Source organism: Parasteatoda tepidariorum, chromosome 7 (assembly GCF_043381705.1).
Source record: "Parasteatoda tepidariorum isolate YZ-2023 chromosome 7, CAS_Ptep_4.0, whole genome shotgun sequence".
Taxonomy (NCBI): Eukaryota; Metazoa; Arthropoda; class Arachnida; order Araneae; family Theridiidae; genus Parasteatoda; species Parasteatoda tepidariorum.
The window spans coordinates 24,986,613-25,011,529 of NC_092210.1; the positions used below are offsets into that span (position 1 = coordinate 24,986,613).

The 24,917-nt window shown below is 28.0% G+C and overlaps 1 protein-coding gene across 1 annotated transcript; it reads right to left on the reverse strand.

Annotated features, from left to right (window-relative positions):
• Positions 1-1,396: 1,396 nt before the first annotated feature.
• Positions 1,397-11,518, reverse strand: LOC107450556 (Autophagy-related 13). Its single transcript, XM_043046437.2, has 6 exons — positions 11,304-11,518; positions 8,938-9,164; positions 6,969-7,319; positions 5,478-5,695; positions 2,910-3,201; positions 1,397-1,681 (listed from the first exon to the last, which is right to left on the reverse strand). Exons 2-6 carry the CDS (start codon positions 9,097-9,099, stop codon positions 1,469-1,471), a joined length of 1,236 nt encoding a protein of 411 aa, XP_042902371.1. The 5' UTR covers positions 9,100-9,164; positions 11,304-11,518; the 3' UTR covers positions 1,397-1,468.
• Positions 11,519-24,917: the final 13,399 nt, after the last annotated feature.

The following is a 24,917-nucleotide window of genomic DNA, read 5'->3' on the forward strand; positions in this document are numbered from 1 at the left end:
TGACAAGTTACTTTTAAAGTTAAAATTTTATAGCATATACAATGTTCCTAAAAGATTGTAGATATAAATATATAGATATGTGTGTTAACAAATATTTCTTTCCATATAAAATATTGTTTCTGATCTTAATTATGATTCTGATATGTTTTGTAAATAGCTGAATTCAGTATGATTGTTTTTTTTTCTCATTCTGTCAGTGTCATAAACAGTTAATAAAATTATTTGAAAGCATAAATTGTGTGTGTGAAAATTTGTTATATTTTTATTTGAACACCTCGTAAAAGCAAACAAATATGGGACAGAAATGTATAACCTTGATGCCACAAATGGGCAAAACAATAAATAAAAACTTCAAGAATTCACTTATCTAATTTTGCTTTAGTAATCAATAATTTGTTTAGTAATCAATTAATTGTTTACTAACCAATTTACAGGGCATCTGCTACATTTTAGATTTTCAAATTCATGACTTTTCATGAATAATTCCAAGAATTTTTCATGCCTTACCAAAGTTACTATTTTCTCTACAAAAACACAACAATCAATTTAAAAAAGCAGTATAATAACATTAATTAAAGTGATAGATATAACCAAAACTGCTATACTCTACATCTTCATATTTATATATTTTAAACTTAAAAAACAGTGTAAAGAAAGAGTTGAAGCAATAAAGTAGCTGAAAAAAAATACAAAAGCAAATAACTAAATACTGTCAGATATATGTAGTTATTTAAATCTGTTTCATTTATTCTTTAAAGTAAGTAAGATACAAAAAGCCTGAACTAGAATTTTAAATTGATAAAATAAAAAAATAAATAATAAATAAATAAATAAAAATTCTGAAATCACAAAAGTTTAAAAGATAATTTCCTCTGGAAATGATGTTCTTTCTTCCCTTTTTTGAAAGAATGCCATTATTTTGAAAGTATATGATAAAAACATTTTATATTTTAATAGAATATGACTATGAGTGGCAATTTTGCTACAAATATAGATATTTGGAACACTGCGAAATTGGGAGGGGGTAAATTCCATTTTAAAATTAGATTTTTCGACGACCTAAACCCATCACTTTCCATGATTTTTTTTAAAAAAATAGTTAAAGTCTGGACAAATTTTGTTCAATAACAAAATCCATGATTTATCATGACTTTTCAGGTGCACAGATACCCTGAATTTAGTTGTTAGTAATCAAATGTTTACTATGAGAAAAAGCACGTCAAAAGCACGTCTGTGTGTATACTTATCAAGGAAATAGTCTGGAACCTTAATGAAAATTAGTCAAGAAATTTATAATGTTCCTAACTTAATTCATTTTAATATAGTAACATTTTCTAGCTATGAAACAACATTAATAAATTTAAGTCAACATAATTTTAAATAATGCTTACAAAAATGTTTTCAATCAATAAATTTAATTTAAAATGTGCAACATAGATATGTACAAAGAAAAAGAATAATGATAATATCAATTTTTAGAGTTAATTTGGCAAACAGAATCCACAAATTTGTCAAAGTCCATCATACTAATTTCAAATTTCTCAAGCTGTGTAGCTACGTCAAGCACCTGTTCCTCTAAAGATGGTTGATCACTGAAGGATGACAGGGGTGGGGCAAGCTGGCATTCTTGGTAAAAAGCACCTAAACCGTGATCGGGATCACAAGTAGCAAATGGCGGCTTCTGAAAGAAAAGAAAAAATCACAATATTAAATGTTTAAATTAAGAATCGCATTTTATTTCAGAATTAAACAAAGTTCATTACTACAAAGATATTCACAAAATACGGTAAACTCTTGATATAAAGACTTTTTCAACCAAACAAAATGTACAGATGGTTTCTAAATAATAAGTGCACAAAATAGTTACTAATAACTAAATCAAACTAAACTAATTTTGACAAAATAAGTGCTTTAGTTCAGAAATAACAAAGAATCAATTTTGATTGAATCTTGAAACCAATTTTGGTAATATGAACCATATTTTTTATCTAATATACTTTGTTTTTTATACTCTTGATAAGTTTAAGTCCCCTGTGGCAGAATTTCTTTGGGCTTTCTGCGACAATCTTCTCTAGCGCTAATATTTTTCTGCAAGATACTTTTAATAATAACTAATATACATGTTATTAATTAATTTTAAAGTAACAGAAACGTTGTATTTACAAAGAAAAGTCTATTTGGATATAATAAAATTTTATGTATTTTTTTTTAAATAATGAATATGTAATATTTTTTTATTCTAATATCATGGGCGATATTCTCACATTTTGTAAGAGGAAAACACACTAATTATTTCTTTTTTCACAATTCGTAAATCATCATCACATAGAAAAATAATAATTAAAAATCGTAAAATCAGTGAAAGAAAGGAAAACTAAAAATTTTTTACTTTTCCCAAAAGGAAATTTTAAAAAAATCCCAAGCATTTCTTCCCTTCTGATGCATGAAAAAGGTATCTCTTGAGTATAATTGTGGAGGAAAAAAATCTTTCTAACATTTCTGCAGAAAAGAAATTTTTTACTTCAATATTCTTTATTTTTCATTCTTCTGAAATAAGAATCGAAAAATTAATAACATTTCTTTCCCGTCCGATGCGCGAAAAAGACATTTTTTAAATATAATTTTAGAGAGAAAAAAAATTTCGAACATTTTTGCAGAAAAGAAAACTAAATTTTTTTACTTTCTAAGGAGAAATCTTTCTGCAAGAACTCTGTAACATTCTGCGACAATGTCGTCGAGATTCTGCCACTGGGTTTAAGTCACGTCTTCAAAAAACTCATAGCTACACAATACTTAAACAAAACCTTTAGAGTAGTTTTTAATGGTCATTTTCAACAACACAAAAAGTAAACATAAATCTGTAAAATAAAATTGCAAAAATACAGCCAAATAGTGAAATAATAACTTACAAGATCAACTAGAACAAAATCACTACCATCTGATACATCGCTGCAAGAAAGTCTATCAGCATCTTTAATAATATCTTTTCTATCCAGCTTAACGTCAGGAGAGACATTTGAATTGAGATCACCTTTCACATTATCATTGGCTTCTTCATTCTCTTGCCGCAAGCAACTGCGTGATGGGTGCAATATTGATTTTTGTAGGAATGCTAATTCAGGAAAACCAGGATCTGGCACTAAGTTGCATTGAGCAAAAGCTCCAACATTTTGGGAATTAGAGTTATTTCTTAAAACATGACTAAAATAAAACAAATACATTAAAAACTTGTATATAACAATGTCAATAATCAAACAATGCAGATAATAAAATTAGATAATTGATTAACAATTGTTTCCGAAAAATATTTAAATGATAGATAAATTGTTAAAATTTAATGAAAATTAGAGCAAATTAATAAAAAAATTTCTCAATGATACAATTAGAAGACTTAGCTCCTGATTTGCAGTGAAGAAAACTTAATATATAAAATTTTAATTATGAACAGTTAAAAAAAAACATTCACTTAGTAGAATGCCATGAGAACATATCAATTTTTAAGATTTTGGATTATTTTAGTTCACACCATACAGTTTACGGATGATGCAGTTTACTTTACTTTTACAGGGTTCCCACTCTATGATGAGATTGAAATTCAAGGACTTTCCAGGACTTTTCAAGGACCTAAACAAAATTTTCAAGGACCTTAATCTAAGACGAATTTTAAAAATTATTCTCTTCTATTTTACTAGAAGCAACAATGCTTGTTGTGGCAATAATTAATTTCAAATATAATACCTAAATGCTTTGCCTATATAGAGAGAAGAAAGTATATNTGCTTCGAATATGTTTACAAATTTTGAAAATTTCCATTTATTGGCATAATCAGAATTAAATTATCAGAATTTTATAATGGTCTTAATTACGATTTTAATTAGTTTTCAGATCTCTTATTTTATAGACTATTTATACAATTTAATGTTAAATGGCAATGAAGTTTATTATACGAACTTTTTAGAATAAATATTTTAATAGCTTTTCGTTAATCTTAAAATTGACAAATATAAATTAATGGAAACCAAGGATGTTTTGAAGAATTTAAATTACTCGATAATCTGAAAGGATTCTTTAGATTCGTTTTCTAAGTGTAGAAATAGTAAACTATAAATAAAATTGCAAAAAATTAGAAATGATGTTCAAAAAGGAATATGCTATGTTCATTTTAATATTTTTAAAGCATCAGCAATATAAGGATTTAATATAACGTAAGCAATATAATGATTTTTCAACAAAAATTATGAGAAGAGCCCGACCTAACTGAAAGCAACCTTACTGAGATCTCCACTCCTGATTGCCAAACTATATTTTTAAAAGGAGCAAGAGAAATTTTGTTAAATAATCTACTGTTTAGGAACAATTTTGTGAAATAGTCTACTCTTCAAGAGCAGTTCTTTTCAAATTCCTCTTCGTTGTTAAATACCTGAGTTGAATTTGATTAAAGTCTTTAATTTTCCTGTTGAGATTTTATCTGAGAAGAAATTCCTACAAACTTTGTAGAGTGTTCTCTTAGATATAAATCAGATATAACAACAGTAGCTGAAATATTAATTAAAAAAACAATTTATCGCAGAATGTACTGGATAAGATATTTTATGCTAAGGGAAGAAACTCTAAATAAAACAACAAATAAAAATTAGTGAATGATTCTTCTATTTGTTGTTATGAAAAATAATTAAGTTTAATATTTTCAAGGAAAATAGTTTTTTTTTTTTTTAATAATGTTAAGTGTAGACAAGCATAATTTTAAAAAAACTAATAACTATCCCTCAGTTCAACTTGTAAAAATTCTGAGATCACTAGTTAGTTGGATAAAAATCTTTTAAAATAAATTGTGCAAAGATATTTTCAAAACTTTCAAGACAATGACCATACGGAATTTATAACAGCATTTTCACCAAAATATAAAATAAGCTGATAAGCCTTATACAATTTTATTAATAATTATTTTTTCCCTTGAGTTTTGATACATTGAGTTGATTTTTTCCTAAAAGTCCTAAAAATTCTGAGATAAAAAATCATACTAAAGATATTAGAATACCTCAATCACTTTTGCGCAATTTGTGAACCATTGTTCTATGCAAAAGGCCAAATTTTTGCAAATATACGTTGTTTGACACACCCCCAAATCATGGCCAAGCACTTAACCTTGTTTTTCAGGGATCTTATCTTTCATTTATCAAATTAAAAAGAGATGACAATCACATGATAACATTATCAATCAATATTTAAGGCAACCAATGAAAGATGCATATTTTGTCAATGAATTAATTACTGAAAGAACCAATTCATGAAAGACTAATAGACAATTAATGAAAGACTTAATTAAGACATAAATGAAAATTTGATATTTTTGTTCACTCTAAAATGCTAAAGTTAAAAGCAGAAGGGAAAAAAAAAATTTAAATAGGATAAAAATATATCTAGTAGTAAAAAAGTAGCATCAATAGGTATAAAAAAAAATCATAATTTTTATTTACTTTTTAATAGTTCTTGGAGCAGAGCTTAATCTTTTAGGACTGAGATCAAGATTAAAGTAATCACTGTTCAACATAAAAGAGTTTTCCTTCTCTGAATTTTTAGGTTCTATAGTCATCTCCTGATCAGATCTATAAGCAACTGAAACGCTCATTGTTCCAACTGGTGTATGAACTTCTCCAAGCTTGTATTTCACAGGATTAATACCCAATTGTGAAATCTAAAATAAAAATTAACAAATATTACCATTAAGTGAATATAACCATTTATTTTATCACACTATGTATGGCTGGTATTCTGAACTTCACATGGAATGAAAATTATTAATTTTTTAATTGAACAAAAAAAAATTTTATGCAATCTGAAATATTGTTAATAATTAAAGTGAGGGCAAACTTTGTATTCAGAAATAGCCTCTTTCTCACTAATTTATCAACATTTAATATATACATGTCAACTAGATTATCACTGTATAACAAACATTATAAGAATTCATTTGTTATCAAACAATGCATATGTTTTAACTGTTGATATCTCTAACTCTACAAAAATTATGAAAGTAAAAGTTTTTGAAGTATAAAATTTTGATCTTTTGATTAAACTTTTGTGAGTTAAATTCTTCTCCTTTTCACTTAAATGACAACATACTTAATTTTACTTCCAGACATTGCTTTAGCATAAGACCACAAGAAATATTTGGAAATTATTTTAATTAGCAGGTCATTTTCACATGCACTATGTACTCGTTCCGTCTTAAAAATAGTTTATCTTCTTTCTAATAGTAAACTATATTGTTCTTGTTATGTCCCCATATGAATTAAATATGTAGAATAATTACTTGCTATGTAGAATTATTAATCCTCCATGTAAATCAGCCTTAAAATCAAATACACCAGACAGATTTCTAATAAGTAGTTTAAAAAAAAGTGATTAGAATAAACTTTGTGTCAAGTGAATTTTCAAAAATTCATAGTTAGTCACAAAAATTCATTGGCCAAATTTTACAACTTCCAAGAACTTCTGCTAATCATTACTTTTTTAAAATACTTCTAACTTTTTTAAAATATTTAACTCACCTAATCAATCAGCCTTAAAAATATCAATTATAATGAAAGAATTATCATGAAATAGATTTTTTAATTATAATGAATTAGTGATTAAACTTCATTTCATGTGAATTTTTTAAAGTTTATTATTTCATACTAGTCAAATTTAAAATATACTAAGAACTTCAAGCAAGTCAAACAAACAGTACAAACTTTAATGAGGACTATTAAAATAATTTATCTCTAATATTAATCACATATTTTATGCTTTAAATGATTCAAGTAAAGCACATGTCATTAGTTCATGTATGAAAATTAAATAAAGATAATTTAAAACCAAATTCAACATTCCACCTTTGATGGTTTTAAACCATTTTTGAAAGCTCCTGTAAATAAATAGATCTGTGTAAAAAAAAATTCTTCAACTAATTAAAGAAAATAAATTACCCTTGGTTCACCAGAATAGATTCTATACATCATAACATAATTGTATTTCTTGTGCTGCAGTGACATTTTGAATGCTGGATTAGCACGTGTTACAGGAATAACTGACTTCAACAGCATATACAATTTACGAAAAATCACTTCGATTTCGGCAGAAACTTTATACCTAGGATCCCAAAATGTTTGGGAATATACTTGACGTATGTTCCATTCTTCTAATGCTAATGTCTCTTGATCTATAGTATGCAAAAGAATTTCAACGTTCACAGAGAATTCATGCAGTGGATTAACATTTCTACAAGCTTCTTTCACTTTTTCTTGAACTTCTAAATCATCTTCAATGGCAATTTCATACTGAAATGAACAAAATATAATTTTTAAGGAATTCAAAATAATATACATATTATTCAAAAGCAAGAAATATTATGTTAAAAAAAAAATTTCTCTGAATAATTATTACTTATTATAAGAAAAAAAAGTTTTATTATAGTTCCAACTGTTATTGTTCTAATGCAATCTTTAAAAATGCAAATTTCTGAGACATATTTCAAAATGCTACTGCCATAAAGCTTTTGATGAGGCTTTTATATTTTATATATCTGACTAAAAGTTTATAATAAATAAAAAAGTATTAATGTAAAATAACAAAGCAGAACGTTAGGGTTAAAAAAAAACATATAAATTATACTTTTATGTATAGTGTGNAAAAAAAAAAAAAAAATACCAGAATAACTTATGATCAAGCGATTGGAGCTTCATATAGCAGCATTCAACCTTTGATCTAAAAGGGTGACCTCAAATAATTAATTAATGCATACAATATTTTAAGTTATGAAATCAAACACAAAAACATATTTTCTCAGAAAAGACTTTTTTTTCCACAGATCCAGAATCATGACCTTTAAAATATGGGAACAAGCCACAACCTAGAAAATATGGTCCTAACATTTTGAATAGTTCCTGACAATCAAATAGTTCCTGAAAAATCAAATTCTAAAAAAACGATTATTTTAAAATCTGATATTTTATTAACTATTTAGCCAATTGTGTTCATTTTGTATATTTTGAATTTTGCCAAAAAAACTTCCATTCTTCAAATAAATATAAACATTTGTATAAATTATAATTCAAAATTTTTTTGACTTTTATTAAATAAAATAATACAAAAATATCTAAACCAAATAAAAAAAAACTATTAAAAACTATTTTTGCACAGAATTCTCGTTAAATAAGATAATTTTATAATTGTGTTCAAAACATTTTCAATTCACTTAAAAATTTCTCAAGATCTGGAAAAATATGCAATAAGTAAAACTAACATTAAGGAGTCCAAACTTTCATCCCCTCACCTGCTCTGACCTAACTCCATATTTCTCAGATTGCTGCTATCTCCAACATTTTGAGTCAGAAATCCAAATCTGCCAAAAGGTACTTTTATTTGGAGAAAAAAAGCGTTTGTGTCTGTTTTCATAACTTAAAATATCATCTGCTGTAATTAATTAGCATATTTGAGGTCCATTATTAGGACATTTAGATTGAATCCTGGTACATGAAGATCTGATCACTAGATCAAAAGTTATTCAAGATTTTCTCTTTTTTTGTGCACTGTGCATTTATGAGAATACATATACATAAAAAAATAACACTTAATTCATTTAATAAATTTTAACGATATTCAAACCTTCCTATTCCATAGTACTAGGGTACATTACTAGTTATGCTATAGCACACGCATCAAACATTCCCATAGCACTAGTGTAGAAAATCAATTCAGGTATCACAAGTTTTCCCTCATGTTGTCAATACAAAAAGTTTTATTCCAATTACTTAAAACTTTATTTTATATAAGTCTGAAGTAACTTGACACTTTTTGACATAAAAGACTATGAAAAAAATTGAAAATGGCTATCACTAACTTCTTTGTAAATCTCACAGTTTAAATGTTATTTTATTAGATATGGAATACACTTACCACATCATTGTCTAAAGAACTGCAATTCGAAGAACGATCCCTCATTTTCCCAAATCTGGATTGAACAATGGCTTGTGGGACTTTTGCTATGAAAGACTTAATATACTTTTCTAACTTCTCACGCTCCCGAACAGACAACCTTTCAAGCGACTTAGCACTCATTTTGGAAAATAAAAAAGCTTACACTTTATTCAAGTATTCATTATTGTAAGTAGAGATGCAAATACCTGTAATATAATTCAAAAAATTAAAGCTATTCTAAATAAATAGCTAAAAATATTCAACATACAAAAAAAATTTTATTAAAGAAATATAAATTGCAAAATAAAAATATTTTAAATAATAGAACCATACATTTCCTATGATTGATAAGAATAAATCAAGGAGGACACATATAATCTAAAGGTTTTTTCATTTGCATAAACTGTTACCTATGATTTAGTTATAAATAGAGATAAAAAAAGAATTTTTAAATTACATATTTATTTCTAACTAATAACATTAAAAGTAAATTTTTCATCAGTGGAATAATTTTTTTTAATTGAAGAATTTAATGGAAAAATATGAATTGTTTTAATTAGAAGTGATATTTTAATGATTTTAGAAACAAGCTTTAAGAGAAAATTTAGCAATTTACTATTTGGATTATAATTTTACTAAGCATCAATGTTAGAAATTATTATTTTGATTAATATTTATTTCATTTAATAAATAAGAATGGTTTAAGAAAAAGACTATACTTTAAAACTAAATAAATTATTAATAAAATGATAAAACTTTAAAAATAAAACAAGTTTATTTACAAGAATAAATGATAAATCTATATATAAAATAATCAAGATATATCATTAAAATATATTATTTTAACCAGAAAACTTACAATAAGTAAAAATTATAAATATTATTAAGTATTATAAATATTATAACACCTTATAAGAATAGTAGATGAGTACTTTAGGAAGATACATATTACTCATAAATTTACAGTAAAAATGTGTAAGTGAAATGTGTTTATCAAGATTTAGTAAATCTAATTTCCTTTAACTTACTACGAATAACTAGTTGTCATTTTATTTTTTCATTTACTCTAAGTTCAGTAGCAGATTTATTACTTAGATCATAAATTGGCCTTGGATGAAAAAAATAATCTATTTATATTAATAACATTTAAGCAAAGCTCTCTTTTTACTCCTTTAATGGATGATGGCTAGAGCTTTTATCCATATAATTAAAGGATTCCACAATCTGAAAAATCTCAATCAGTGACACAATATAGGAAAGCTCTACAATATTAAGTTTGCAGACTGATTGAATAAATAGATAATCTGATTCAGAAAATGAATATAGAGCCATAATAATAAAATTTTCAATTATGCAGGAAGAACATCAGAACACAACAATGTGATTAAAAATGGTTCTAACATGTAGGTACCAATTAAAGGAATCTTTCTGAGTTAAAAAACTAAAACCTAACAGTTAGTTATAAAATACTCATATGTTTAAAAAAAAAAGTCTAAAAGGATCTAAAATAAAAGGAATACACTGCAAAAAATTAGTTCAGAAAAATATCAAAGAATAAAACATTTATGAAACAACAATTACCTTCAATCAACCACACATTAAATGTGTCTTAAATGAACTAAATCTGTGAAAGACTCAATATTTTATTAAACTAAAGATAAATAAAAAGTAAAGTAGATAATTTATAAATGTGAGATATATTATATTTCCTTATCTTGATCTGTCGAGTCAACTACAATCGCCAAGGTGCCAAATAAATTTAAAACTTGCAAATTTTTTAAAATAAAAAACATGCAGATGTTTGCCCAGGGGTGACTACAAGTTATACATTTCAAGTCCCTTTCTGTGATGTTTTTTTTAGTTTCTCGCGGGCGAATGCCCGGAAGTTTCCAAGACTTGGCCATTATTCTACCATAGATCACGCTACGGAAATCTCCCCACTATTATTAAGAGTGTCATCGTTATAAATTAAATTTTCATACCTTAAAAGTAATTTCTTACTTACTAACTGAACCAAAGCATCAAGCTAAAATTACAATTTCTTAAATCCTATGAAATGATTATTCATAAAAAATTTTAAAACAAAATTGATGGGGAAAAAAATAAAAAGATTCCTAAACTCTCTCATCACACTTATCACCAACCAAGAAAAACAAACGTATGATGGAGTACAATGTTCAGATATCTTAGGAACGAAAAAGAACAAAAAATAATCTTAAACAATCAAATGTAAATAGGCAAACAGAGATACAGTTATTTATGAGAAATTTTTTTACAACGGAACAACATATATGTAAACTTCTCAATTAATTTTCACTTGAAATATGAAAATTGTCAGTACTAACCTTTTACGCAGCATATATGTAAGCCTCAAAAAACGCTAAACATTTAAATCAAAATCATTTGCTATACAATGAAAAGAAAATATAGAGATATTCCCCAAAAAATATTAAAATGTAATGAATATGTAAAATTTCAGTTATATTCGAGAATAAAATTTTCAACGCAATTTTTTCTTTTTCTTGTTTTGTTTTGGTATGGCTCTGCATTGCCAACTAACAAAAACATATCTTTGAGATTCAAATTTAAACTTCAACTGATGCTTTCGGTATGACGTCACAGAAAGCATGTACTTTCCTTTTTGTTATCACTGCACGCATGCAATTCACAAATGCGAATTTGACTAAAGCTGTTGGTGGAAGATAGTTCTTTCTGATAAATTTCGCCAATCAAGTTCCCGTTTAATTTCGCAAATATCTGAGTTTCGCGAGTTAGTTTCCCTAAAAGAAGAAAACTCAGTGGCACAAAAGACCATAGAGGGCCAAGGCCTACTGTGCCCATATCAGTTTTCTTGACCTATGGCTCTGAGGTGCAGGAGCAGAAGTTCCGGTTTAAGTGGTCAGCCGAACGCGGAACCCCCAGTGTCTAATTCCCAAGTATGCTTGGTACTCATTTATCGACCCACTGAATGGATGAAAGGCTTAGTGAACCTTGCCTGACCGAGGATTGAACCCAGGACCTGTGCCACGGGAGAGCGAAGCGCTACCACTCAGTCTCTGGGCGTCAGTTTCCCTAAGATATAGTTTGCAATATAGTTGAAACGACAGAATCGTAGTAGTATTGAATATTTTTAAACAGTTATTCACTTTATTTGTATTCCTAAAAAGTGAACAATGTAAGAAAAGAAAAAAAAAGAAAATATGTCGTTTCGGCGCGAAACTGTGACCTACATTAGATAAGCTATTAGGAGAGTTTTTTGTAATATCTTTTATTTAATTGCCACAATTATTTGAATAAAATTATTTATGAACAATTATAGGAATAAATTTTGAATGATTAGCTTTGTTACGGGATAAAATTTGCATCATTTTCTCACTGGAAAAGTAAAAAATATGTAGAATTTCGCTCTTAAACTGAATTGTATTATTAAACAAAAGGATCAGAGTTTCCTCATTAGGTATTTATAGTAATAACTCATAAATTAATATTTCAACGCAACATAAAAATAAATATTTTGTTGTTGTTGTTTCTAATCCCCAAGAGGTCCATCCCAATTAGACCAATTCCATAAGTCCAAAAATGTCCAGGAAGTCTAAAAACAGATGAGGTTTTGAAAAAACCTCGTCGATCTTAAAATCGATACAGTTTAGAATATGCTCGGGCGAAGCCTGAGCAGTCCTACATTTAGTGCAAAGTCCAAAAGTCTTTTGCCCCTGAACATACGAGAAGACACCTCAAGTGACCACTTGCAAAGCGAGATAAACAAGTCTGCTGGCTTCTAGGTCCCTCAAAAAGCAAGGCACTTCCAGGTCGTTTTCTGAAATACCAACTATGCGGAGGAGGAACCCTCCAGAGGTATAAATATTTTACTGATGTTTATTTAGAAATACTTTTATTTTCTAACTCAACTACCAAGGGGATTATGTTAACATCACTCTCATCTTTATTCATATTTTTATCACTTTTTTTTACTTCATAACAAATTATGCATAACTTAAATCATTTACAAAAATAAATTTCTTACAAAATTTAAATAAAAATTTATAAATTAAACTTCACGTGTCAGATTTGTGTAGATCAATACTTTCGTATCATCCAGTTATAAACGCCTTTTATTCAATGTTCCATTGCCAATCCATCTAACCTCCTGAATGGCAATCATATCAATATTGTATTGTTCTATCTGCTCCAACAGCAAATGCAAAGTTTTGGCTCTATAGAGAAACAGAACATTCCAGTTTCCAATTCTCATATCCAAATTTCGTTTTCCAANTTAGGAACTAAACACTGGGAGTTTCGCGTTCGGCTGACCACCTAAACGGAACATCTGCTCCTGCACCCTGGAGCCCAAGGTCTAGAAAACTGAGATGGGCACAGTAGGCGTTGGCTCTCTTTGGGCTGTCGTGCCACTGAGTCTGAGTTGAGAATTTATATTTTTTTAAATGAAATTTAGAAATATAGCTTAGATATATGCTAAGTTAGTGCATGCTCAGTGTGCATAAGAAAAGAATCAAAGATGACTCAGAATTCATTGAAAAAGTTATAAACAGATTTGGACAGCAAACAAGACGATTACAATTCTTGTTCGATTAAGCAATTTTTTAATTGTTATGTATCAATTATTTAATTATTTGTTTTTGAATAAAAAATTTTTAATAAAAATTTTTTGTAACAAAATTATTTTTCTGTATAGCTTTAATTGTTTTTTAAAAAAATAAGCCAGGGGGGTGCAAGTGCACCCCCTTGCACCCCGCTGCCGGCGCCCTTGGATAGAGGTGTCAACCCTATGCCCAACCCCAGCCTGGAGGACCAGTCCCCTGATATAATCCCCAGAGGCAGGGTGCCCGGTTATACCCCCAGACACTGGGTACCCATTTAGTCACGTTTTACGACATGCATGCGCTGCATTGGGACTATTCTTTCATACCCGGTCACCACACGGGTAGAAAATTGTATCGCAACATTTGAGAGAAAGATTTTGTGGAGTATACTTGGTGGTGTAAATGAAAACAATAACTGGAGAAGGAGATTTAACTTTGAACTGTACAAGATTTTTAAACAACCTGATATTATTAAATACATGAAAATAAATAGAATAAATTGGATGGCCCTCGTGATTCGAATGAGTGATGACAATACAATAAAAAAGATACTGCTTTTTAGACCCATTGGAACAAGAAAGCGGGCAAGGGCGTGGTTGAGATGGGCTGACTCAGTGGAGTCTGATCTTTTCGCAATTAATGAAAAGAATTGGAGATCAAAGGTGAATCAAAAGTCATCATGGAGAAATTTTCAGAGGAAGGCATTGGCTCACATTGTGCTGTCTGGCCAACTATGATGATGATGAGTTATAAAAGCCTCTTTTTGCGCTGCCATCTGCTGATAATAGGCAGGTTCGGATAAGAGAGGAAAATAGGAATTTTTTAAATTATACAGATGCGATTATTCTTGGATAAATAAATTTTATGATTATATGCAAAAACTTTTCGATTCGCGTAAAAAATTCCTGAAATATGGCGAAATGTGCAAAAATTTACATAAAATTCAAATTAGTCGAAATAAAGGAAATGTTTATCCAGAAAAAGTACTTTTTTCTGATTCTGTAACTCATAATTAACTATATAACAGTATATAATTAGCATACTCGAGGATGACTCTTTGGACCCTTGAGATTGACACTTATTTAATAAACATCCGAATATTAAGGCAAAAACTATTCCGGTTGAATTTTTTTTCCTAACATATTTCTTTAATTTCTACTTTCATACTCAGCACAAAAATAATCCAAAGTCATTGATAACTGTGTTCTTGAACAAAGCTTTGAAATAATTAGTAGAAATAAAAAATAATACATTGGATAATATTTAACCTATACTTAATCAAACAACGACAATCTGCAGGGGTCACCGGAAATCGTTGTCTCACTTCCCAAAAATTCTCAGTATTCGGCAAATTTTGTCTAGCTATTCGGTAAATTTATGAAATTTCATTTGCTCTCTTTTTTTTTAGAACACAAGTAAAATTAGTCAATATTACACCTTTATTTAATTTTATTTTAAATACCGATGAAAAAAATATGCAGAAGTATCATTTCATCATTTTTAAATCTTTCTCAACTAATCCCTCCCTTGCAATTTTCTATTTCCCAATACAAAAAAGCCTGTTTCCTCAGAAATTGAAAAATAAGACGCCGATTAGCTTGACTTCAATAAACTCCTTCGCTTTCTTTTACGGAAATGAAAAATTCAAAAAAATGTAACGGTGGGCGTGCAAAGATAGTTAGTTCAAAAATATAGGCGAATGTTGCATGAAGTTGTAAAAAAATTACTACTGCAGAAATTTATCTTAATTTTTAAATGCATAAAATTTTGCCAACTAAAAGACAGTGTCAACGATGCAAAGTTAAATGTTTAACTTGGGGAAAAAAAATTTTAANTTGAGACACTGCACACAAACTTTATGAGGTGACCAAGATTTGTCCTGATCTCCGAGTTTCATGTCAAAATATGCGAGATAAAGTTGTTTTACATAGTCTGTAATGCTCCTCGTGCGATTTTTAACTGCACTATATTCGCCGCATGTGTAACAAAAGTCATCTGGGAAATTTACACAATGTCTTGAACTCAAAGCCATGTTTCACGAAACGCACAGAAAAAAAGCAAACTTTTAAATGACTCCCTATAACGCTTGCTAGTGTTTCTGAGAGGTCAGCGGACCTAGATAAGGATTCTCGTGACGCTATTGGTAGAAAAAAATTGCTACAGAGAGAGGGACGGTGACAGGAAGTAGTGATGGAGGGGTACTTTTATAGATTTGACCAAAGTAGAATGCTGGTCCATCAAAAAGGGAAGAAATTCAAAAATGAAAATTTTCTTATGGTAAATGTTCATAAAAATTTCAGTAAAATAGAATTTTTCTAAAAATCGTGACGTGATGGACATTTTTCATTTTTATTTTCCATTTCAGCACCAAAAAATACATTAAGTTCACTTATCAGACCCCTTGTATTTTTTTCATCGCAGGCCTGTGTTATCAAAACTTAAATGAACATTCTTGTATCAAAATGTTATTGATGCTATTATTTTACGTCTTATTTAAAGGCTTCTTTTTTGCGCAGCATTAGTCAGTTTAGTGTAACCTATTAGCAAGGAAATTGTATTTTTCTTTTTAAGGCCAAGTACTCTAATGTCTGTAAATGGGTAACTAGTCCCACTTTGTTTAAAATTCGAATTAGTTTTGAAAGAAAGAAATAATTTATATGTACGGTTTTGCGAACTTATAGAAAAATAAATCACAACAAAATTATAAACTTGGCACTGTTTTAACTAAAGATTTAAAACAAAATAATAATAAAAAGCAGTTGACTTTTACAAAAAAAAAGACTAGTTTAAGCAGTTGAAATTTATATATTAAGTTCTAAATTAGTAATTATATATTTAAAATTTTGATGTTTTTCATTAAATCTTATAAGGTTAACAAAAAAATACGTATTTTTCACAACGTTTGGAGACAACGACGCCATATATTTTCCTTTTCCTTCAACAAAAAAATTGTTTAATTATATTAGGAACTTGATTCCCAGAATATTTCATTTGTATTAGGTTCAACAATCACTAAATAACCCTCATTGAAACAAAAACTAGCGCAATTAGAAAAAGGAATAAGAATGAAACGAATTTACATATACAAGTGAAATGTTGATATAAGTAAGTGATTAAAAAAAATCAAAGCAAAATAATCATTTATTGCAGAAAAAATGCAAATGAATAGAGATTTTAATGCCCTCTTGGGCCTTCACTAGTGTGAATGCAGGATGGCATACGATCTGGATTTGAGGCACACTAATCTCTTATGACGTACAACAGCATCTCGTTCTACAATTGTTGTAAAAACACACAGTTAAATCAACTAAACGTGGAGGCTGTCCAACTTGGCATCCCAAGTTGTTTCAGATATGCTCGTTCAATGACAATTCTGGGGATCGAGCAGGACAGGAAAGGGTGGTAATGAGACAGAGGCATTCCTGAGATACTCTTGTTGTACATGACTGAATATTGTTGAAAAATGGCTCCTTGGAGTCCTGCCACAAGTCGAACACATGTGACTAAGGGCTGTCAGGGGAACGGACCGCCAGGCTTTTATGGCCCCATGGATCAATATGAAGGGTGATCCGCTGTTGTATGCGAGTGCAACCCATACTATCATATAAACTGTAGAAGTTGTGTGCTTGCATAACGTATGCAGGACTGACACCCATCCAGCGTTGCCTCCGTTAGAATTCGACTTTCGAATTGGATTGGGCTGCTACCAAATGGAACCAGGTCGTCTTCAGTGATGAATCCAAATTTAATTTGGGCAGTGATAACCATTGTATACGAGTGCGGAGGCCGAGTTGTGAACGTCTCAATTCTGTCTACATTGTACAACAGCGCATAACTTCTACAGCTGGTGTATAGTATGGATACGAAGATAGTATACTCTGGCATTCCATACTTCAATAGTATGGAATGCTATAGAGTTTTGAAGTCGTTCATAAATATATTAAAGTTAGCTTTATTAATCGTGCTGGCAAACAGACCGCTTATTTCTTTAAGTGGCCCGGGAAAAAAGTCTGTGTCAAAATTTCTTAGAATATCACAAATTCAAAAATGTCTGCTTCTTACCCAATATCTTCCAGGCATTTTGCCTCCTCTGAAAGCTTCAAGATTAATGAAATTTTACAAAGTTTTTTTTAATTTTCTTTGTTTTAACTGTTTCTTTGCAAATTAAAGTGTAGAAAAATTAAAAACTAACTCATTGTGTGTGTTACTCTCTCGCTTTCATTGTATTTAAAGCATTTATTAAAATTTTTCACAATAATTATTTTTGGATTTTATTTACATAAAAAAGCTAAAATTAACTTCTTAAATTTGTCTTTTTTGAGTTTTTTAAGTTGTGTTACTTACTATTAGCTTAAAATGACTGCTTTCTTAACTTCTAAGCTAATGTCATTTTACTGACCTTTTAGTCATTTTCCTGGCATTCAAAATTTGGTGAGCTTCTATTTCTTTTTTTTCTTGAGAAAATGTCAATAAACCACACTGCTGTCTGTAAGATATTAATAAATGTAACTAAATAAATATACAAAAAAAAATTATTTTGAAGACTTTAAATTTGAAAAAAAAATTTTTCTCCGAATTTTCATGTTTCCAAAGAATCACCCATATATCCTTTCGCTTTCACGAGCTTACGATTTGAAACATAGATATGGAAAGATAATAGACTCCCAGCAGCAAAACAAATCATGAATCCACAACTGAAGCATATGCGTTTTCACCAATAAAAAGTTTTATTTTTAAAAAAGGTAAAGAAACTGCACACTTTTCGGATCATTTTATAATGGGAAGGGAAAAAATTAAAAAAAAATTTTTTTGTAAGAAAAAAAAAGTAGCGCATTTTTACGATTTGCAGCGTTTTAAAAATAATGAGTAGCCCAAAAAGTAGCGGGTGGCCCAAATTCGATTTTCAGTAGCGGGTACTTTTAAAAGTAGCCCAATTCGCTACTTGTAGCCCAATCTGGCAACACTGACAGGAATGCCTCCATCACATGATCACTCTTCTCCGGCCTGCTCAATCCCCAGATTTGTCGCCAAAGGAGCACATCTGGGACCACTTAGAACGGTAAGTTGGGCAGCCTCCGTGTTTAGTACTTGCGTACGGGAAATTTCATTTCATTCTGATAACTTTTACTTGGTGCAATAATTTTTATAGCAGTGACTGTAAATATTATTTATCGCGTGGGATAGTGAAAAATATTTTTTTAATCTTAACTGCTAATTAATTTCTTTCTTTTTTTATATTTATTTATAAAATGGTTCATTAATTATTTCATTTATTGACTAGAATAATTAAGAATAAAATCATTAAATCAGCAATATATTGGTGGAAAAAATTAACAGGTTGCAAAAATATTAGCAACAAAAATTTTCAATTGTTTTATTGGAATAAATAAACTATATCCTTATATACATTTTTCCACTTAAATCATATTTTTTACTTGATGTTTTCAAATTTAACAAATAAATGTATTTTAAAAGATGTCATTAAATCTATTCAATATTCGGCCACATTTGCTGAATTAAATATGACAAAGTTCTTTTTTTTTGAAAAATAAATTTATGAAATTTTTCTAGTAAGTTCTAAAAATAAAATAAAATATAAAAGTATAAATCTTATCATTTTGCTCCTTATTATATGTAAGGTTAATAACAGGCGATTATTCGGTCAAATTAGAAATTTCATAAGGTAAAATGGGAATTTCCCCTACCCAAATATATAAGCTTGGAATGCCACTCACAATCTGCTCTATTTTTCTAAATTTTATTTGGAACTAAATTTTCGTTGATATGAAAGATACTTTTCTACCTTTTTCTATTTTGTTTGGATCAATTAAAACAAGTTTTGTTTTCCTTTTGAATTTCCATTTGTTTTCATTTTTTCACATTACGGAACAAATTCCATATTTGACAATAATGATTTTTCCATTGTTTGCAGCTAGGAAGACTTGCCAATTTAACTAAAGACAGGAAATTTCCCATCTCACTAAAACACTAAAACAAAAAAATTTGGAGAATCCTTAAAAATATGTTTCTTAGAAGTAACACTAACACCAAGTATGAAAGAACTAATCATTGATTTGCAGTGTTGGCAAATAACTGGTAATGTGATAGTATGAATCGCAGTGTAATTGTGGAAACAATCTTTGAATATTTTTTATGAATCTTAACACGTATTCAAATATGGTTAAAATGAGAACAATTAAAGTTTTAGCATTCATTCTTATAAAATATTCTAAAGTTTTATAATAGTTTAATAATGATAAAATACATTTTCAATTGCAAGCTACAAAAAAATTTAGTATTATGTTTAAGGTGGCTAGAACAATTCTCAAACAAAGAAAAATTAAAAAAATAACGACTTTATATTAGAAATAATACATATTAGTTACATTCAGATTTATCAAGATTCATGTGATTCAGTAAAAGTCTTTAATTTTGTCTAGCAAAAAAGTTTTGCGAATAATTTATAAACTATAACTCTACAATGTAAAATTTATTCATCCTTATTAATAAAGATAAGAAACTAATTTTTAAAAATTAATCTTTGTGTTGTCACCTTTGGACTAAGGAGTTTTATTTGCAAGCAAAAATTTTGATTTTGAACAATTGATGAAAAATGCAAAGAATAAAATCATCATTAACCCATTAACACCTGACTGTTTTATAGCCTGTGATTCAAAAATTTTTTTTAAATAAATAAATAAAAAGCTAATAAAAAAAGGGAATTCTTTCAACTAAATGAATATTTTCTTTCGTTTGCTACTACTTGACTTTTGAAAAGAATAAAACACATTAGCTTGATGTGAAAACAGTCCTGCTTCAGATAAGAAGAATTCTCGAAATTTATGTGACATATATGTCACACTTGGTCAACATGATAAAGGGACTCAAAAGTTTTTACCTTCCCTTAATTAAACTATTCTTGTTAATTTACTTTATATTTTGATAACACCATATTTAGCACCATCTAATTTGAACAACCAAGATGAATCCTTTGAGTAAAAAACTTGCATCTATCTAAGTATGTGAATAACTAAAAAAATATTTGCAGTGATTTTTTTCCCCACACTGAAAATAAGGAAACCATATATGTATAAAAAATAATAATATTTTTTCTTAACTCTTTCAGAATAAGTCTATTAAGCATTAAAATTTATTAAACAGCAATCATTTAGTTTTTCATCAAAAGATAATTATAAATCAAAATTCAATTGTTCATTGATTTTCAATGAAACAAATTACAAATTTAACTACATTAGTTCCAGTATTTATAAAAATACCCTACTTAAAACTTTGCTAAAATAAAATAAAATAAGAATTCTTCCACAAGAAATCTCAGTTTTTTGAGGAGATGAAAGGAAATAAGAAGAGCCACAGTGAAAATTCATTCAACAGGAATTCCATTCCATAGATACGTTACATCAATACTATCAATTCCTCTTAAGATATGCTATAGATGATGAGTTAATCTCTAATGCGATAAAAAATTTAAAAGAAGACCATATCAAGTAAAATTTCAAAACTGTCATATTTCCGGATTTACAAAAATATTATGGTTGGACGAACATATAAAATTTAAAGTAATATGATTATAAAAACTATTTCCAGATGTTTCTACACATCAGGAAATTGTTTAAAGAAAGATACTTAAATTAAACTGAATAACTGAATTTTTTCTTATTACTTACCAAAATCACACTTAATAAGTTTTATCACTATGTTCTGCAGTTATTGTGTTAAACGAAAATTCAACCAAATTTTAATTAAACGGGCAAAAACTTTTGAATATCAAGTTTATTATTTTAAAGAACTTTAAAAAAATATACATAAAAATAAGCAACAATATTTAGCTACAAGTTTTTCATTTTTATCAACCTTGTGGTTTTGTTCCTTACTTACATTACACATTTATTGTTTATTTAAAAATCAAGTTGGCACCATTTTATAAACTTAAACCAAAGATGTAAACTTACAAGTAAATTAACATCTTTACATAAGTTAACATTAAAATATAATTTCACAAATTATAATATTTATCTTATTTTATTACATTAATAACGTTTTAATAAATTTTGCATAAAAATGTGATTGGACAATCAACTTATTATGGAATACAAATAACAAATTTACAAAAAAAAAATATTTAAATTTGGAGACCAATATTGATAATTTACTTTTCACTCAATTATCAAACAATACCTTAAAAAAATGAAAACGCATTTTTACAGTAAATGAAAAATAAGTATGAATTCATGTGCTCATGAAGTTGCTATATAATAGAAACTGCAACCTTGTGATCAGCTTATTTAGTAAACAAAATTACATTTACAAAATTGTATTTGAATTCATTGAAATTGTACTATGAACAGCAAGGAATTGATTTCAAAACTTGTAATTTAGATTGACATTCAATTTAGATTGGCTATTCAATTTAGATTGACTAGATAGAAACTGGGCTTGGTGAGCAAACAAAAATTATTAAAAGAAATGTATATGTTTTCCATCAAGAAACAAAGCAGATTGCTAAGGAATCATGGGGATTGGCAACAGAAGCAAACAGGGAGCAGAGTTTCCTAGTTTATCACATAAAATGAATAGGCACACTGATGCCAAACAATAGCAACATATCTTTTCAGGCATAGAGCAATTATTGTTTTTTTCTTTGTTGTAGATCAGGGAGTAATAATAAAATATTTTTAAAAAAAAAACCATTTTATCAATATTATTTTAGATTACACTTTTCCAGAAAACACTAAATTTTAATATTTTTAATTGTATAAAAATTAACAATCTAACCACAGCCTTGAACTTAATTATCAAACTCTTTCATTCTTTGGCACTACAGCCCATGAAGAATCTTAGCTTCCCTCACCACACATCTTTTAACTTTTCAATCTTCAGCTTTCTTTTTATAGCTGTTAACTTTCAAGATTTTAGGTCTCGCTTTCTGAGTCTACCAACACTTCTATTTCCTGTTATTCTCCCCCAAAAGACCTTTTTTAAACTTTGATTCTCATACATTTTTATTAAGTGACCCAACCACTTTTAGACTTTATGATATTAATTATATCTTTGTCTTTAGATATAATTAATATCATAAGGGATATCTCTGATGTGACTCTCTATTTACTTTAAAATGCGTGCATTTTATTAATAAATTGGTCCCTAAATTTAACCTTCTGAGTGAGTTTGTTATTTGACATAAAAAAACAATTTCTACGTGGATGGGGGAACACTAAGTACATAAAAACTGTAGTTCTAATGCTAAAAAAAATTCAATAAAAAAAAAAAAAACTTAAACATGATGATCAGATTTTTTAATACAAGTAAAACACTATATCACATATTTGTGACAACTATAACATTGAAAATTAAATAATGCTTTTAAATTGCAAAAGAAAAAAGTCTAGTTTTTCAGGTTTATATTGATATAATGCCTATACTATTATATGTGGGGGGGAAAGTTTAATGTATTGCAATATTGTTTACTTATTCATATAAATATGCCCAAAATGTGTATTTCCTAATAAATTCTGTTTGAAACATAACACCATAAGAAACAAAAACTTCACGTAAGAAAAGCTACTCGAAACTAAAGTACTGCAAAATTAAACAAGAACCACAGAATATGATAAACTAGGATGTAAACTATTTAGAGAATGAGAAATAGCATAAAATATTACTTAATCTGTATTTAATAAATGTAATAAATAAATAAAATAAAGCTCAAATGAAAATCTTCAATTTTAATGTCTTTAAAAAGAAAAATTTACAAATTTTTTATTCGAAAATTTGAAATTTAATTGTTACATTTACCCGAGTATGATGATGAGAGAGATGAGTTGGATCCATAATAAAAAAATATTAATTTGTGGAATGATCCCTTTCGAACATTCTTATTTCAACTCTGTAATTTAGTACATAAGTTAACCGGAGAAAATGAATAAAAAGAAGTTAACTACTCTTGTTAAAAGCTAAAATTGAGTATTTTTGTTCCATTATTTGACCAAAATAATGATTTCTTACAGTGCACATTATTTAGTTTAAATATAAAATATTTGAAATATTTATGCTTTATTACTGCAGAAACCGTTCTGAATTGCTATGTTGCATTATTTCTGCCAGAAAGATACACATACTTAGATACTAGTGAACAAGGAAGAGGCTGCAATTTGCATCTCAATGAGATCAAACCTCCTCAAAACAGAAACATTACACTTTTTGTCATGCATAAATTTTTGTCAGTAATTTATTTAAAATATTATTTTCAAACAAGTGGGACAGTATGTTGATAAGCAAAAGCATGAAAAGAAAATAGAATGAAAGTAATATAAAAAAAAAGAGAAGTAAACCACGAAATATAGAAAAAAATTCAATTGACATTTATTATGACTCTCATATCATAAACATTCTAGTTTTAGGATAACAATGCAGATGAACGACAAATAAATGTTACAAACAATAAATAATTGTATAAAAACAAATTACTACAAAATCAGTTATGCAGAAGTGCCTGATTCATGACTTTTCTTGATATTTTCATTTTGTACTTTATCTAATTCCCATAGGGGTATATTGTTTTTCTTTATGGCAACCTAAGATCAAAAAGAAAATACATTAATAGATTTCCATAAAAAAAAAACTTATAAAGTAAAAAATTCATAATAGCATATAGTAATAAGCTAATTTTTCGAAATTGACACTTGCAAAACAAATTTTAATTTGAAAAGGAAACACCTGAAGGTATTGTTCCTGCACAATTGAAACTAACTTCTACTGAGTAATATAAAGACACACACTATCAACTGACATTTAAAATAATCATTTCATTTCTTTAGTTACACAAAGAATGTATAAAAAAAATTTCATCAAGATTCCTAAAATCTTTGAGAGTTTTATTTTAAGAAATTTTAATCATATAGATATACACTCTTACCTTTAAACATTTCTGGTACTCTTGAAACAAAGGCTCACAAATACTTAAATCTCCTTCCTTGTTTTTCAAAAACCTTTCCGAATACCAATAATTAAAACATTTTTCATATTCTTTTTTCAGCTCTATACAATCCTTTCCAAGACTGTCCATTTTAGAAAAACATAATATATTTTTTTACAATTTGAAACTAGAATGAACATAAACCTGAAATAAAATAGACATCAAAATATAGCAAAATTCAAAATAAAAACAAATAAATACCTTGAAATGAAAAGACATTAAATAATAAAAATATTTTTCCAATTTTCTTTTTAGTTTTGTAGAATCCTTGCAATTTGTCCATTTTAGAAAAGCACAAAACACTTTTTTCCTTTTTAGAATTTTAAACTAAATGGCACCAGAGGATAAAGAGTTCAAAAATAATA

Excerpts from the sequence above, each read along its gene's own strand:
- LOC107450556 (XM_043046437.2), bottom strand. The coding sequence starts at position 9,099 with ATGAGTGCTAAGTCGCTTGAAAGGTTGTCTGTTCGGGAGCGTGAGAAG. Across the intron at positions 7,320-8,937 it reads GTTCTTTAGACAATGATGTG|TATGAAATTGCCATTGAAGA; the intron begins GTAAGTGTATTC and ends TGTTCATTTCAG. Across the intron at positions 1,682-2,909 it reads ATTTTGTTCTAGTTGATCTT|AAGCCGCCATTTGCTACTTG; the intron begins GTAAGTTATTAT and ends CTTTTCTTTCAG.